We start from the raw sequence: 17,593 nt of genomic DNA, 5'->3' as shown, positions 1-17,593 counted from the left end.
GGATTAGACAAATTACATTTCAGCTGTGACCATGAATCCCGTTTGGATGTGCGACTTGTTTTCTCTCCGCCTACAACGCCAGCCGTAGAGCCGTGGAGTTTAGATGACAAAATGGTGGTTTTCCAAAATAATGTGTGGTGAAATTTTGCATGAATTAATGCCTGGGTGGATTGGCTCTGGGTCTGTGCTGCTGCTGCTGCTGCTGCTGCTGCTGCTGCTGCTGCTGCTGCTGCTGCTGCTGCTGCTGCTGCTGCTGCTGCTGCTGCTGCTGCTGCTGCACAGACCAACACCTGAAGTTGTCAGGAGTAGAAAAGAGTTTAACAGGGAGTTTAAAAAAAACAGTCCTGGGTTCAGGGCTTGGACTGACGTTGATGGTGGGAAGATTGTCAGTCTTCCACATTTTTGGGGACTCAGGTGAAATTAACCTTGCAAAGGCAGCCCACAATTTTCACTTCTGTCATTTTGCTCTGACAAGGCCGTGGATGAAAGTACAGTCGATGGCTGACAGTGAACACTTACTACAACTCATGTGACACACACATCGAGTGCTGAGCTGTCTTTGGTCTTCGCTTCCAGTTTTAGTTCTTTAAACTGTTGACAGAATTATTTTCTAAATAACACTGATGTGAGAAACAGATCATACAGTTGCTGAATCATTTCCATTTTATATTCATATATATAATTGTTTCTTTCACCAATAAGTGGTCAGAGTCAGTATCATCATCTAAACACTCCCTAGCGTTCACTAATCTGGTACCTGGTTTGCACAATTTATTCTCAATGGACATTTCTTAAACTGTGTTCACACTACGAGCGACACAGCAACAGGCTACAAGTCATTTTCAATGGAAGCCGGTGACAAAAAGCCACAAACTGACGCCCGACACTTTGCTGCGTGGCGGCCATGACGTGCTACAAATAAAGTTGTGCTGGTCTCATGGTACGTGTCCACATGGATGTTTTTGGATGTGAGAGATCGCCTCGCTTCCCAGCATTGGATACTTGATGGGCTGCCACTAGACACAAAGTACCTGATTAGACAAATGCTTTCCGTCGTGGGCTGCTGCTCACAGCTTTCAAACCGGACATGGCGGCTCGTTTGGAAACTCTTATATCACGAATAATAGTTCACCGAAAGGTGTTTCTGAAAACGAGAAATAAGCAATACAGTTGCTTAATCTGTCGTCATTTTAGATTGACAACTGTTCGTTTTTCGGGAATTTCCAGAAACGACGAGTCGAACTGGACGCCCCTGATTTTGCATAAAATAGCCCAACTTTATGCAAATGAGGAGCGGCCAACGTGATGGTCCGACTCTACAAACGCAACGCTACACAACCATAATGCATTGCATGGCTGCTCACATAGACAATGAATGATAATGATATAATGAATGAAGCGTGGAAAGGACGGATCCATCAACTTTTCTTCAGCACTCCAATGAGGCTGTGAGGCGTCAATCAATCATATGTTTTTCTTTCACCCTGTTCCGTTCTATCTAACGAAATGCTGTTAGCTAGTTCCCAGCACGTACATAACTACGTCAACAAGCGTTTAAGCAACAGCAACTCGCCGACAATGTAGCTGGGCGCGCTGGCGGTTTTGTTCTTTTTGTCGCTTGTAGTATGAACCTAGCATTAGACTTAAACCATGTATTGCAAACAAGGGTTGGATATTGAGAACCAGTTCTGAACTACAACAAGGATTCAATAAGAATATGCTTTTTTTAATTCTGCTTATTGATTTCTGGTAGCATCATTTGTACTATGATTTAATCTACATTGCCCATTCATCAGCACAAGTGTATAAAATATGAACAGGAACCAAAATCAATTGTCAGAATCAGATCGCTAAAATCTAAACGATGCCCAACCCTAAAACATGACCTTCATGATGCAGTCTGACTTTGCAAGGCTTTGTCACAAGCTCACTTCTGTAACCTTTAGACTCTTGCTGCTCCTACGTTAACAGGAAGTATAGTGTAAAGTTCAGCTGCATGTTTTCAGAGCTACATAGGCATAAGTACATTCATTTCTGAAAATGGGATGATTTGGAGATTTCTTGGTAGTTACAGGTTTGGGACACCGTTCTTTGGTGAAACCCTTTTCAAAATCTCCAAAATGTCAGCAGTAAAACTAGTCTTCCTATTAGTTTCACTACAATGCATTTTTTTTAGTATCCAGTGGGTTTGATGGGGATTTACATATTGAAAGTTAATAATCCTTCATGTGAAATTACAAAATTGCTTGGTGCCTTGCACAAACAATCTGTTTGGCAGGACACACTGTGGGGATCGAACCTGTGGCATTTATGTTACAAGCATGGATTGTGTTTGTAGTGTGTTTTGGGGGAGGAGAGACTGACACTGGCCGGCTGCTGGCCGGAGCAATTTAAGATCCGAAGAATCAATCTCGTAAAAATCCTCCAGGGCAGTCGAGGTCCTTCAGCTGCTCCTGAAGACTGATGGCCGAGACTCCAGAGGGAACACTCCATCAGAGAGAGAGAGGAGGGAGGTCGCTCATGAGATATTCTCATTACTCTCATTTGCCAAAGAAAGCATATGGGAAACCTGCAGTTTTACAGCATGAAGGGTATTTATCCTACAAACCAAATAACTTACAGGACAATGGAAAGCAACAACGGAAATGGAACCAATATAGTGCCAACAAGCTGATAAAACCCACCAAATATAAAAGACCAATAATTACAGGTGTACAAACTTCTAACATCAATATAGTCTAGTGTAGTGCATTGTATCATACCATGACATAATCTAACGTTAAGGTGTGTGATGGAGTGTTTACAGCATACACTTTACAGTATATCATAACAAAGAGAGGGACACTTTGTTTTGCCCTAACCATGAGTCTGCCAAGCCAACGTCATTTTCAGTTCACATGGAAGCTGCAGTAGTTTTTCTTTCTGTAATCTGACTTATGCCACAGCACAGGTAGTACAATTTGTTGGGAGATCTTTTTTTCCTCTAAGCCTAAAGGCTGCAAACAGGTCACAACATAAACTGAATGCCTTGATGACCAACTACAAGAAAAGGATCCCTGAACCCAGAAAGCTCTGCCTGCTTCAGGCAGTCGCTCCACTCTTCCCCAAGCATGTATCATAAGAAATTAATACCAGACTCCAAGATGGCGCCTATTCAGTCCAATGACAACTGCTCGCCTGGAGCATATGACAAAAATGTTTTCTAGCTTCTGTGTTTACTTCCGTTGTACAGTAGTGTTTCTCAAGCTTTCCCCGCCGGCGAGTTCCCGCTCGGACCATAGACTTTACATTGTGATGACGTCACAGATGTTTAAATCGCTTTTCTCGGCTCGAGGGAAGTTTTACAAATATAAAACCTCCATGGAGCAAACCTTAATCCACCTTGTTTGCAGTTCGAGGTGTCCGGTCAACAGTTTTACAGATGTTTCTTTTACAATGGTGATCTATGGGGGAAATGCTTTTTGGGCCGTGGGGGGATTTTCCGTTGCAATATCGCAAGTCGCCACTGGAAAAAATGGGAAGCAAGGCTGAGCAGCAGCGCTGTATCCTGGTCTTATTATACATCCATGCTCTTCAACAGCATCCCTCGCATTCTCAGTGTGGTAGGGCCAGCTCGCTCCGATCCTTGTCTCGTGTTGCTAAACGTGCACGGAGCTCAGCGTTGGCTTCAGTTCATTTAGCTTAACAAATACATGCAGACAGAAACTAAACCAAAACATTTCAGTACTCTTTTTACTTTTACTGTCTGTCCTCTGAGGTTGGTAACCAATCAAAACTCAAATGAAAATCGATGACCTTTACGCATACAAGAACCTGTGCATCTGCGAAGACATCATCCACACATGTTGACATTTTTGTGCCATTTTTTTGTTGCTATTTTTAAAGGCTTAAAGGTTTTTTAAAGGCTAGGTAGTTATGTAGGAAGGCGTCTCCACTCTTATTGAAGCTCTGATTGGTCTGATTGTTTCTTCACCTTAGGAAAGCAGTCATCAATTAGCACAACACCAGACCTATTTGAGCTGCTGAACAAATTAAAGATGTGGGCAATGATTTAGGTCAGGAAACAGGCTGCTTCCAAGTAATTAAAAGTGACAAAAACAAACCAACAAAAGGAGACAGTTAAACAGTTTTTTTTTTAGCTGCAAAATGTGGTTTTATTATGTATTTTCCTCAGTTTCTTTTATTTACAAAATAAATACAGATAAAAAATAAAATTAATGAGCCCTACATATACTGGATCGTACCACAATGTAACACAACATGCTGTTAGTGTAGTGTAACAAAATGTAATATAAGATATCACCATTTACAAACATCAGCATTACTTACAGCCTCAGGATACACATAACCCAACCGAGATGACTGACATGTGTCAGCATGGTGGTGGGAGAGAAAAATGTATTTTCTGCCTCAGGCTAAAATGTTGCAGATTCAAGCTTTAAAGAAAAATAACAGCTTGTCCAAAACTGAAATGTGCTGAGCACCAGAGTGCAGTGCAGCTCCAACTCAACAAAGTGACACACCGAATGGATTCTGGGAGGATTTCATCATCCACAGGGCCAGTGTTGCCAGATCAGACTGACAGTTTCAAGTCCAATCACAACTTAAAACACATCCAATTCAATAAAATCATAACCTTGGTAAAAACCTGTGTAAAAGCATTACATGTGCAATAGAAAACACATCAGACGCATACAAAATTTCATATCTGCGTCAAATAACCAATGATAAAATGTTAGATAAATAGGCTATCGCAACCCACAAAGAGTGCAGTCAGACAACCAAATACACAAATTCCCATTTGAATGTCAATGATGATGACGTCAAGGTCCTCTCTTATCCCTGCAGCGATTGAATACAAGTCGTGTCAGGGAAATATTTCTCAAATGAAATGAGTGAGTGGACACAACAAAGTTTACTGAATTCTGTATCTGTGTTTTTGACCATAAAATGACAGCTTGTTTGCCAGCCCAGCTTATTCAAAAGTAGCCAAGTTGGGCGGAAACCAGCCCAATCTGGCAACACTGCACAGGGTACGGTTTACCTGAGACACACCTAAATTTAATATTATTAGCCTATGCTGACAACTTTGATGGATATATGTATATACTTGTTGCTCTTTCAGTGTATTTTTGTCTATATGACTGTAACTGTATGACTATAAATCGGCTAAAACCTCCCGTTAAACCTGTGAATCCATGAAGACCTGAGCTGCTGACTTTATTAATGTGTTATGTATGTACAGCACTATCCGCTGCTGCAAACGACATGAGTTCCGCTGCTTTAAACATACTGAAATGAATCAGACTTAATGTGTATTATACTGCAGTATCAACTTTTCGATTGGACATTTGTGGTGAGTGTTGAGGTATAGTGGTGTAATTTAGTAAATGAAACACTTGTGCTTTTTGTGCACTGACCGCAGCTAAGTGCCATGAAGACTCTGTGTCTGTTCTAATGGATGTTTTATTAGGATGTCCTGATTTATTTGGTAATGCATGAGTACATGTTTGCCTGAGTGGGTTCTGTATGTGTGTGTGAGAGTCTTATCAGTATACAGGGCTCTTCAGGCAGTACTGGGGATTGAAGGCCACTCTAATCTGGACCCAACGGTGACTGATCCAGCTCTCTTTCTGTCTGTGCTCAGCATGAGTGTGTGAGTGTGTGTGTGTGTGCTGATGCAGATATCTCATTTCTCTCTATAGTTTGTCAAACAAAGTGAACTCAAATTAATCTAACCAACGAGTTTTGCCTGAAAGTGCTTGCAAAGCAACATGTAAACAGGGAGAAAAACAAATCTGTTATTGTGTGTCTGAGTAAAGGATGACGTGGTGACAGCGGTGACTCCGTTTCCATTTCCTCCACGCTGAACAAGTCACCGCGCTGGCATTAATTATGAAAAATAGTTTGGAGTCTGAGATTGCGCACAGTGGAGAGAGTTCTGATGAATGATGTTAAGAGGAATCTGTCAGCTGCCATCCCGTTTGGTCTCCACAAATAATTGAAGGCTAGTGTACTTTGTGACGGAAACATGGTTTATGAGCTCGGAGCCAGTGTAGCGGTTCAGACCGCGGCCTCTGGGAGCAGCACCGCCTCCTTTTCTTTTCTTCAGTGAAGAGTCTGACAGCACTTCCAGCTCGGTGTGCTTTTAATGAAGAAACCCATTCAGCTTCTCTTAACACCGGTACATATCATCAGTTTCAGATGTTCAACATGTCTCAGGAGCTGTTGTATGATGCGGTTTGGTCTTTTGCTGACCTCAACCTGCCTCAACTGCTTCTACAGTTAGTCCCTGTATCGACATGTCATAGAAAGTATGAAGTAATTCTGTGTTTGGACTACAATATATAATGTAGTCACTCTTATATGCTTTAAAATACAAATATGCACACTAACATTGATCCATTTTTGATCCATCCATTCATGACAATGGACACAATCATCCCACATCGATGAACAGAGAAAAGACAAACATGGGAAAATATTGATAGGGGTGCATATCAAACAAAATATTATTTTCCCAGAGTTGTTGCTCAATATGTACATATTTCCTTTAGGTAGCTTTCTGAAATGTTTAAAAAAAAAATGTAATTATTGGAAATGTTTTGTCAGAACTACATGAAAAATCAGCACACAGGGAGAATGGATGGCTTTCATTCAGCAACCTAGCGTACTGTCAGTCAGACTAAGTGGAATGATTACGCTGTTAGGTGATTTTAACATCACAGGTGATGTGATGCCCTTTGTCCCAAAAGGGCTTTCTCCCCCATGCACCATGCACCATGCACCATGCACCACGCACCACGCACCACGCACCACGCACCACGCACCATGCACCATGAATTGTTTTTATAGCATCACAAACATTTCAGTTTGTCTCGGGAAAAATTACTGGAGCGAACAGGGCATGGAGTCCATTTCTCTAAGAGGAGCATGGTGTAACATTTCGGGGGATCTATTAGCAGAAATGGAATATAATATTCAGACCTATGTTTTCATTAGTGTATAATCACCTGAAACTAAGAATCGCTGTGTTTTCATTAGCTTAGAATGAGCCCTTCATATCTACATAGGGGAGCGGGTCCTCTTCACAGAGTCCACCATGTTGCTCTGCCATGTTTCTACAGTAGCCCAGAACGAACAAACCAAACACTGGCTCTAGAGCGAGACTTTCACGTTTTTACATTACCTGAAGGCCACAGTAGTTCTCCGTCACGCTTGTGAAACTGCGGTAACGTGAGCCGCAGAGTGAAAAAACGTGGTACCGTCAGCCGCCGTCTGACTTGCGTTGCTCCTAAAATAGCGTTATTATGGTAAGGATGCCCTCTGAGCGAGGTGAACACCATTACCACGGTTTTGCACTCCAATTTTGAAAGGGAGGAGAAATCCTACACGCATTAACTTTAAAGGGGAGAAGACTGACTATCTAGTGAGGAGCCCAGATCTCACTAAACTGGTCTCTGATTAAATCTGGATTTCATCGACACTTTGTACAATGATGGACTGACAGACTTCATCTATCACATCACATGTACAACACAAACTGCTCACATGCTGCTACAAACACACACACACACACACACACACACACACACACACACACACACAAACACACACACACACACACACACACACACACACACACACACACTCAGACATCAAACAGCAGGAATCATAAGTGACAGGCTGAGAAATAAGCCCTGTGTGCTCATGCAGAACGGTGTGAATGTGTGTCAACATCCATACACATCTGTACCCATAGTGCTACTTCCTTAATTCATTCCTTTATCGTCTTGTAGTTTCTTACTTCCTCTTTCCTTCTTCCTTACATACATTACCTTCTCAATCCTTTATCCCCCCTCCTTTTTTTTCATCCTTTCACTGAAATGCCCTCCACCCCAATCATGGTTTTGGCATGTTTTTATCAGCAGTGATAGATTTCCCTTCACCTAGACAAGCCTCAGCGTGCAGATTAAAACCCCTCAACAACAGAGCCCCTCGCAGCTAAATCACTTTTACTGCTGCTCTGCCGTAATGCTGCATGCATGTGTGTGTGTGTGTGTGTGTGTGTGTGTATTTGAGTGTGATGAGATGAAGCGATATTGCTCAAGAATACATTTGAGGATTTTAATCTCTTTCTAAATACCATGATTCTCAGTTTCTTTCCTCTGAGCAGTGATCTGACCTACGAGTTTCTGTTACACTGGTTATTTGTAGCCAAACTGAAAATTTGTTTTGAGGAGATCTAAAACTACTGCGATGGAGTAGACGGTGAAAAAAATAAAAATCAAACTTCATCAACAGAAATCCAAGAAGGAAACATCACATGCATGCATTGAATATAATGACAATGCTGTTTATTTACAGCTGGTGGACACAATTATAACACCAGTCGATCACAACCTAGCACCCCCTAAATAAATATGTTGTAGAGAATGTTGTAATAATGTGATGTCATTACTTTATTGTTGTGAATGTGTCAGAGCAACCCGATCTCATGGGACGGCATATAAATATCACGACATTACAAAGACATTCCGCGTGTCATGAGGATGCATTTTAGCATTTTCGCGTGTCATTTGTAAGCCATGCAACAAAACTACAGTAATGTCCACAGTTAGGTTTAGGCAACAAAACCACTCACTTAGGTTTAGGAAAAACATCATGGTTGGGCTTAAAAGAAGTAAAATATGTACGAAAACAACGTAACATAAGTATAGAAAACACGTCATAAATATCACTATCGTAACTTACAAAACAAAACACTGATCTCGAACACCGATCTCCTGGTTGAAAGTCGTGTGTTTGTTGGACCCATCCACCTCCCCTCCCGGCCTTTCTCACTTTTTATTCTACCCCACTAGCTCTGAGCGTAGCGTAGTTACACGGATGCATTTACATTTCAGTCAGTATAGACTACATGGCATACAAATGACATGCCAAATGCAAGAATTGCACGCTTTTGCCTTGCGTATTATCATGTCATTCATACGCCTTGTCGTGCGACTGCGCTGGTCAGAGACAAGTAGATTCAACTCTGTGATATTTGAAGCTGTGTTGTGGTAGTAAATTAAATTGTTCATGGTGTAAGAGCTGTGTTAAGAGTTGATAAGGTGTGTTCAATGACTTAGTAGTAAAAATGTTGAAGTTCTCCTTTAATTATGTTACTGACTACGTCATAGCCAATAGCTCGCAGTTAAGGGTAATCAGTCTGTGGAGCAAGACAGTTTTTTAACCGGTGTGTCAAGTTGAGCACAGAGTGAATCTTAACTTTAGTTTTGTTCTTAGTAAACTTTTAAAACAGAGTTTCTGTCTCTGAAGATACATTTTGCGTCAGGCTTATTGCCAATATACAAACGGTAACAGTAGTGGTAATGTAGATTACTGGACAGAGAGAAGATTGCCGCTACACATTGTAGCGGACAAAATACTGAATTGCATTACACTATAGGAACAGGTGTTGCTATTATTTTGTCCACCCTCTGTGTGTACTGTAATGCGACATTAGTTTGTGTGTGTGTGCATGTTTAAGCCTTGTGTCCATTTACTGTGTTACAGACATGACTTTCTGACCTTGCTTCCCTTTTTCCTTCCTTCCTCCCTTCCTGCCTTCTCTTTCCTTACTTACTTCTTTGCTAGTTTCCTTACTTCCTTTCTTCCCTTCTTCTGCATTCCTGGTCATCATCTAGTGTCAGTACTGTATGTTTGTGTCTGTGAATGATATCTTTCTGCTCTCTCTGTGCCACCTAGTGGAGAAAAATGTGTAAAGCTTCTTCAATTCAACTGTTATACTTCCCATTTCTTCCATTTGCTCTCTCCTTAGAGATGTTCATACAGTGTGGCTATCCAGCGGTGTGACCTCTCACCTTTGACCTCTGATTTGATTTCTCTTCACCCTTACAACCTTCAAACACTCTTCTGATGTAAGTCTGTCTGTCTGTCTGTCTGTCTGTCTGTCTGTCTATCTTTCTATATGACATTTAATATATGACCTCTGTTGTTTCTCTGCTTTCAGGTGTTAAGCAACTTTGCTGAACGTGAGTATATAACAACCATAATCACAACCAGGTTTACTCTATAGGACTTATGCCACGTGGCAAATTAATTTTAATATTGCTTTGTTACAGTTTTTCTCCATCGCTTCGGCTCATTTGTCTTAACTTTCTCTAAACTGTAAGTACAACTGTCACAACTGTTTGATGGGACATCACAACTCTATTGCATCTTTGTAAAAGGTAGTAACTCACCAAACCATTTCATTCATGTTTCAAAACCTAGTTATTGTGTCAGTAAGTTGGCCAATGGCACCAAAATGAAAAGTTGTCATCGTGTGAGCCGTACTGGTCAAAATGTTTACATGTTTTTTCACCATAGAAGTCAACCCTGGAAATGTTTCTTATTTAATTACATAAATTAAAATTAAATTAAATTATATAAATCAATTTCTGTTTTATTCTACTTTTTGTTCACACTGACTGCTTGCTGTTCTATACCAGGATGTCAGTTTTGTTCAGCTGAATGCTGTTGTGTGTTTAGATTCCCCATTTCAACAGTAGGTCAAAATCTACTGGGAAAAGTCAATACTGTAGTAGTTACACAGAAAAAGGATATGCACTTTTACAGTAAACGTATTGTGTAGCAATGTGAAAATTATCTCTTGATCTTTCATATAAAGTCATAGACAGTGAACAGAAATTTTGCCACAAAATGACATCTATTCCAAAAAAACAACAACAACCCTGCAACAATGAAAAAACCTGCAGTAGCTCAGTTCAAACACGACTAATTGTACCTCCTCGTCATAGATATTTATGGAATATACATGCATGTCTGACAAATTTTGATAAATAAATGGATCATTTTGCATGTGATGGCTCAAACGAATGATAGAATTTTTAGAAGTTGTGTAAAGGACAACAATTTCACTGAGAATCAACTCATCAGTTTGGATCAGCAAGACGTGCTAGTGGTTATTGTAGCAGAATGGCATTTTTATATGAATTTTGAAAATGTTTGATTTCTGTTCTGTTTAAAATTTGTTTTTCAAAATTTGTTTTTCAGTTACATTAAAGTAAATACTTGATAAAACAAAACATCTTCAAAATAAAGCTCTCTATATGTTTATATTCACACAAGTTACAATAAACATAATGTGGTAATTTCAGCTGCAAAAAAAATGAGGTGCAGTTTGTTGATTGAGGTATTAAAAAGGTTGTTAAAAAAAATAAATTTAAGTTTGAAATAATACAAAATATATATTAAAGTGTCTTTATGATGGGAGTCCTTTTCTGCAGGTAGAAGAGTTGACACTGTGTTGGATGTTGATAGATTTCAGCTGTACTAACTCTCATAATGCATGCTTGTATTTAAGTCATTTACACTAAACACATTTTCTACCAATTCTCTCCATATAATTATAGAATGACCTTTAGTGTTTGCTCTATTAACATACTTACATAGAAAATATATTCCAGCACATTGCATCTGTGTTTACTGTGATGTTGACCTTTGCGTGATTTGATTAAGCTTCATATTTGCTGTGCAGTGGTTACAGATTTTCTCATTCGCTTTGGCTCAATTCTTGAATAAGAATTATTTTTTTCAAAACAATGAGTTCAAATCTCTGAAAAATTAGATTGTTGTTCACAACAGATTAGAATTTTAAATTGCACATTTTGGCACATGTGTGCAAAAGAGTCAGTACAATTTGCACAATAACCACGTACACGTGTGTTGCTGATCAGAACTGATGAGTTGATTCTCAGTGAGATTGTCATCCTCTTCACAACTTCTAAACATTCATTGTTTGAGCCATCACATGAAAAATGATCTATTCAATTATCAAAATCTCTCACACATACATACAGTATATATTCCATACATATCTATGACAAGGTGTTTTTTACTTTACTTACTTTTGGCATAGATGTCATTTTGTGGAAAATGTTCTGTTCACTGTATATGACTTTACATGAAAGACCAAAGGTTAATTTCCTGTTTACAGTAGGCTACATGTTACATATTGCCACACAAAGACATTTACTGTATACATACAAACGTGCATATCCTGTTTCTGTGTAACTACTACAGTATTCTACAGTACTTTTCCCAGTAGATTTTGACCTGCTGTTAAAATGGGTAAACCGCTCAGTGCGATACACAACAGCATTCAATAGACAAAACTGATTTATAGTATAGTACGGTAAGCAGTCAGTAGAACAAAACAGATATTTGCAAGTAAGAAACATTTCCCGGGTTGACTGTCATGGTGAAAAAACATTTTGACCAGTACGGCTCACACGATGACAAAACAACTTTTCATTTTAGTGGCATTGACCTACTTACTGACACAATACTGTAACTAGGTTTTGAAGTAAGAATGAAGTGTTTTGGTTGAGTTACTACCTTTTGCAGACATGCAATAGAGTTATGATGTCCCTTCAAACAGTTGTGATGATTGTACTTACAGTTTAGAGAATGTTAAGACCGTTTCACAAAATGAGCCAAAGCGACTGAGACCAAACTGTAATGTTAACTTGCTAATGATGTCACTTCCTGTACCCTGTGTGTCAGAGTTTGATGGAGAGCTGGTCGGATGACAGCTGGAACTGTTGTCATAACCGGAGGAATACTGGCCACAGTGATACTTCTGTGTATCATAGCAGTGCTCTGTTACTGTAGACTCCAGGTACGTCTCATTAAGTGTCAAACCGTAATCCTTCTGCCACAAGTGGTTCTCAGTATATATATACAGTATATATGGAATTATATGGAAATTGTATTTAGAAAGTTCAGTAAGAGTTTGTAGTTCACAGTGCTTTCGATCAGTGTTTCCCGAACTTTTTTTTTCTGGGCACCAACTTTAAAAATGACAAAACATTGCAACCCAATTCACAATAGGCCTTATCTATAAATCGTGACACCAGCGAATCTGTGCATAAATTAACATTTTACTGCTATTTCCACATCATACACATCATACTATCTTGGAGAGGTAAACCAGTCATTTTGAAAGAGATATATGTTAGATAAATCATACATTTGTTTTATGCACGATATTAAAAACATCTACACGTTAAATACTTTATAAATTAGACCAAATAAATGCATTTAGGCGGAGTTAATAGGCCCTCAGTTTTTTCCTCTCATCAGTAAAACAGAATATACGCTAGTCTTTCATATTAGATTCAATGTTATAAGTAGGCTGCAATTATCATTGATAGTATATTACAATACGGATATTCAGGCTCCCTCATGTGGCACAAAGGTGTACAGCAGATATATATGTTAAAAGACTATGGAAGAAATTCTGCAAATGTATCTGGCGACCCTAATAACATCTCCTGCGACTCACCTGTCTTTGGGATTGACTGCTTTAGACAGTTTAAACAACATTATATTGGCTTCAGCTTAGTAAACTAAAAGCCTCTATCTTTATCTCTATCTATAATAAGCTTTGAAAACTTACTTTTGTTTCAACAACAACATCTGAGTTCTCAGTGCAGTGTGTCTGGTTGTAGGAGTATTGTAGAAGTGGGTGCTAGTAGCTACCTTAAAAAAAAGACAAAGTAAAACAAGACACTTCTTTTGTATCAAGAAAACAGCATTTGAATATGCTACATTCTTGAAGCATGTTGATTATATTGGAAAAAGTGAATTGATCTCATTCTATTTGCAGATTTCTTCATTTGTTTTAAAGGTCCCATATTATAAAAAAAGCGAAATTTTCATGTTTTTTTTTTATTATAAAGCAGGCTTAAACACTGTGAAAGTATCAAAACACTCAATCCACAGGGAAATACACACAGCCCGTATTCAGAAACTCTGCATTTGAAACAAGGTGTCAGGATTTCTGTCCATTTGTGATGTCACAAATGTACAATATTTAGACCCTTTACGCAGTTTTAAACGTAAACCTTCTAAACGTGTCCCAGTTTATTCCTGGTTTCAGTGTATGTGAATGTCATCAGCTGACAGGAAGTACACATGGACCCAAGCTGTTGCCTAGCAACACAATTCTGTTGCAATTTCGTCACAATTCCGTCGAAATGTGCTAAAACGGAGCGTTTCGGACAGAGGGTAAATACAGGTATATTCAGGAAGACAGTATGAGGAAAATAAAGTTTTTTTTTAACATTACAGCATGTAAACATGTTCTAGTAGAAACACAAAACACAAGTATGATCCTGACAATGAGCACGATATGGGACCTTTAAGAAAATAAGACTCAATAACAAACTCAATGTTGTAGACTGAAGAGCAGCCAGTTTATGTCACAAATCTGTATTGTTTGACATGTAATGGACTTCTCTCTCTCTCTCTCTCTCTGCAGTACTACTGCTGTAAGAAAAATGGGTCTGACAGCGGCTCCATCTCTCAGCAACACTTTGCCTGCAACGCCTGCAGCGTCTCTGGCCTGGACGGGTCGATCGTCACGCCGCTGTCCATGTCACCACCAGAGCCCCCCGCATCCTCCGACCCCACCAAACCCACAGGGGGGCGACGCGGTTACTGCCCCACCTGCTCACCCTACGACTCGCCCTTCTATATCCGCACCACTGATGAGATGCGAAACGGCGGCGAGCGCATCACCTACATGCCCACACACTATGAGAACCAGGCGCTGGCGATGCCGCTGCCCGCCATCCGAGGCTCCCTGCTGAGGGAGACTCAGAGAGGCCGGCCTCCCGATTTCTACACCAACACCCGAGCCATCAGCACCGAGGTGTGACCCTCCCTCTCCCAACACCACCCATACAAACACATACACACACCACTCTCTTCACTTACACACACACCAGCACCACCACTAACAAGATCAAACACATACTTTTGACACCTGCTGCAGCTGCCAGTGAGGATCTGCTGGATAAAGGCCCACTGTTAGTGGAGGTTATACCATTTATTTAAGTGAGGATTGTCTAAGACATGTTTTGAAGACTAAAGTGTGTGGGATCACTTCCAAACCTAGTTCCTCACTTTATACCCTTAAATTTTAAGTTTTCATGTTCACTAAGATAGTAATTCTGTAATTGATGGTAGTAAAACTGTAGGTTTCTTGTAGGAAAATGTCTCTTTGTGCTCCCACATGAAGGGTATGATTGTAAACATGTTGACTGTTACTGTGTCTTTACTGACTGAGGGCTATCTTAGATAATTTATGATTTCCCCCAACTACACATTTTCCTAATGACTGCCAAAAAGACAAAAAATGAGTGTAATGAAGTAAATATGAAGCAATTTTGTCATAATAAGCATAATGGAGATACATTTTGGAGATACATTTGAAAAAGTTGGAAGAAGGAGAAGTCAACATCCCCTCTGCAGTTTTCTGCATCTCTGGAAGCATGCTCGAGTTACAGGAAAGGTGGAAGAGGGCGGACGACTGGTGCTTTCTCTATGCAACTGCAGCTCTTCATCTCCAGTCATCTCCTTTTTGACTCATCATGTAACTTTATTGGAGGAATATTGTAAGCACGGTGCACACCCAGTAAGATATGACGATGCTGCACATGTAGATAGACATACAAGCATATAAAACTGGATCATGGATGGTACTGTTGTTCTCTTGGGTTGCCAGATCCACACTGAACTGCCACTTTCTCCACTAAGGTGTAAACCTGTGAATGGGCGAGGAGCCATTGAACGCAACAGTGGCGAGCTTGAAATGAACGGAGTGAATTTCTCCTTTGACAGTGATGCAAAAAGTTTGATATGTAAATATTAATTGGAAAGCAATGAACGTGCGTCTCTTGATTCCACCGTGTTCTTCTTGACGAACACGAGATGGGATTTGAACATGATGTATTTTGAATGAGGGGGTGTGATTTACTAGTTTGTGCTATTTTGTGTACACACTCCTCCTATACTCCCGTACTACTCTCATGTTGAATCTTCGAAATGCAAATAACCATGTCATTTCTTTTCATGTTTTTTTCATATTGTGAGGAAGTCAGAATACACATTTATGTGATTGAAAATTGTTTCACAGTGCTCATTTTCTACATAACACTTACCCAGCATTGCTTGTCATACACAATAATATTTCCTGTGATATGTGTCTTTATATGTATGTGTACAGCAGGATTCAGTGAGGCCGAATAAGCAATGCAAGAAACCTTAAGGACTTGCATGGTGTGATAATGTTGGGTCATTTTGCAAGACTTTCAGGCATTAAACAACAGTGCATATAACATAATTAGCATCTATTGATCAGCAGCTACTTCATTATCTCTCAAATACGTTTTCATTAAGATTAAATAGATGCCATCTGCAGTGCCATTACACTATACACCTTGACACTTCTCAAGACCGTTTTACACCAGAATTGTGTTTAACTTAAAAGGGCAAGTTAATGTACAGAGGGCTGTCAAAATGAAAGTTCATCACTAAAGGTTGACAGGTTTGATTTTTGGAAAACTGGTGAAATCTGGCCAGAAATGTCTTGAATCTCCGAAGAGGATTCAGTGAAATAAAATCAGTGTGTCTCCATGTTGTCGTCCAGCACCACAGATAAGGATTCATAGTCATCGTTCATTTATTTAGGCATTGTATTAATATTAACTATATATATTTTACTACTTACTTAACCAGTTATCTTTGAAAACAGAGAAAAAAAAAGATTTTTAGAAATGTGGTCAAAACAGATATCGTACCTGACAAATACAAAAACAGTAATATTTGACAGTGTTAACTTTTGACAATAAAGATTTGTAACAGCTTGAAATGGCTCTTTGTGTAATGATTGACAATACTACACACACACGGACACAAATTATGCCTATTCAATTTGAAATATTATTTTCACATTGTATTCATTTGAGTTCCATCAAAATGTTAAAGATGAAAGGAGAAACTAAATCTAATAATTGTATCTAATCATGAGCTCAGAAAGTCGCATGAACTTTGACCTCCAGCTAATGGTTGTCATGAGGCAAGTGACCACTATCAGACACTGAAATTAATTTTCAGAATAAAGCATTCATTTTAGCTTATGTTGTTCCCTAAAAAAATGCCCTTTTGTGTAAAACAAAAGCCTTTATAGCTGTCATACTTTTTTTAATATTTTCCCAATTTGATCTACCAACAAGAAACACGAGATGTTGAAATAAGAAATAAATAAGATGAACCTTTATTAATCCCCGGAGGGAAATTCAGGTGTCAAAGCAGCAACATCAGCAAACATAAGCAAACAGAGTGAAACACAGGAGAGGTAAAGGTATACAAAAACTATAAAAACTATAAATAGAGATATAAAAGATATAGAGTGAATGGGTGAACAAAGTGTGTGCAGTCCGTCAATAGATAAATGTAGTATGTATGTTAGATTGCCCGAGCGGTCAAGGAGGAAATGAGGATCAGTCCACAACTGGATGGCATTTCAGCATAGAAGCATTTAATTTTTATTTTACCACACCCGTCACACATGTTAGCCTCCACCTTAGTATTCCCCAAATGGACTGAAATTCACCAGCATTATATACTCCCTTCAATTGGCACATACCATTTCCCATATCCAATACCACACACAAATATACAAAAATATACAAATCTATGTACATAAAACCATTTCCCAAATATAAATCCTCTTAAT

At 39.3% G+C, this 17,593-nt stretch overlaps 1 protein-coding gene across 1 annotated transcript in view; it reads left to right on the top strand.

The window, feature by feature from the left end:
* Nucleotides 1-16,700, top strand: part of fam163ab (family with sequence similarity 163 member Ab) — a 35,856-nt gene extending 19,156 nt beyond the window's left edge. Inside the window, exons 2-5 of the mRNA XM_074634772.1 lie at nucleotides 9,824-9,923; nucleotides 10,016-10,037; nucleotides 12,574-12,688; nucleotides 14,333-16,700. Of these exons, the coding sequence (XP_074490873.1) occupies nucleotides 12,596-12,688; nucleotides 14,333-14,731 (492 nt within the window). The 5' untranslated portion in view covers nucleotides 9,824-9,923; nucleotides 10,016-10,037; nucleotides 12,574-12,595 and the 3' untranslated portion in view covers nucleotides 14,732-16,700. The remainder of the gene's footprint in view (nucleotides 1-9,823; nucleotides 9,924-10,015; nucleotides 10,038-12,573; nucleotides 12,689-14,332) is intronic.
* The last annotated feature ends 893 nt before the right edge of the window (nucleotides 16,701-17,593 follow it).

The sequence above is a fragment of the Sebastes fasciatus genome, chromosome 5 (genome assembly GCF_043250625.1).
Source record: "Sebastes fasciatus isolate fSebFas1 chromosome 5, fSebFas1.pri, whole genome shotgun sequence".
Classification (NCBI taxonomy): Eukaryota; Metazoa; Chordata; class Actinopteri; order Perciformes; family Sebastidae; genus Sebastes; species Sebastes fasciatus.
The sequence above is the reverse complement of the archived record's forward strand: the minus strand, read 5'-3'. Positions and strand labels throughout refer to the sequence as shown.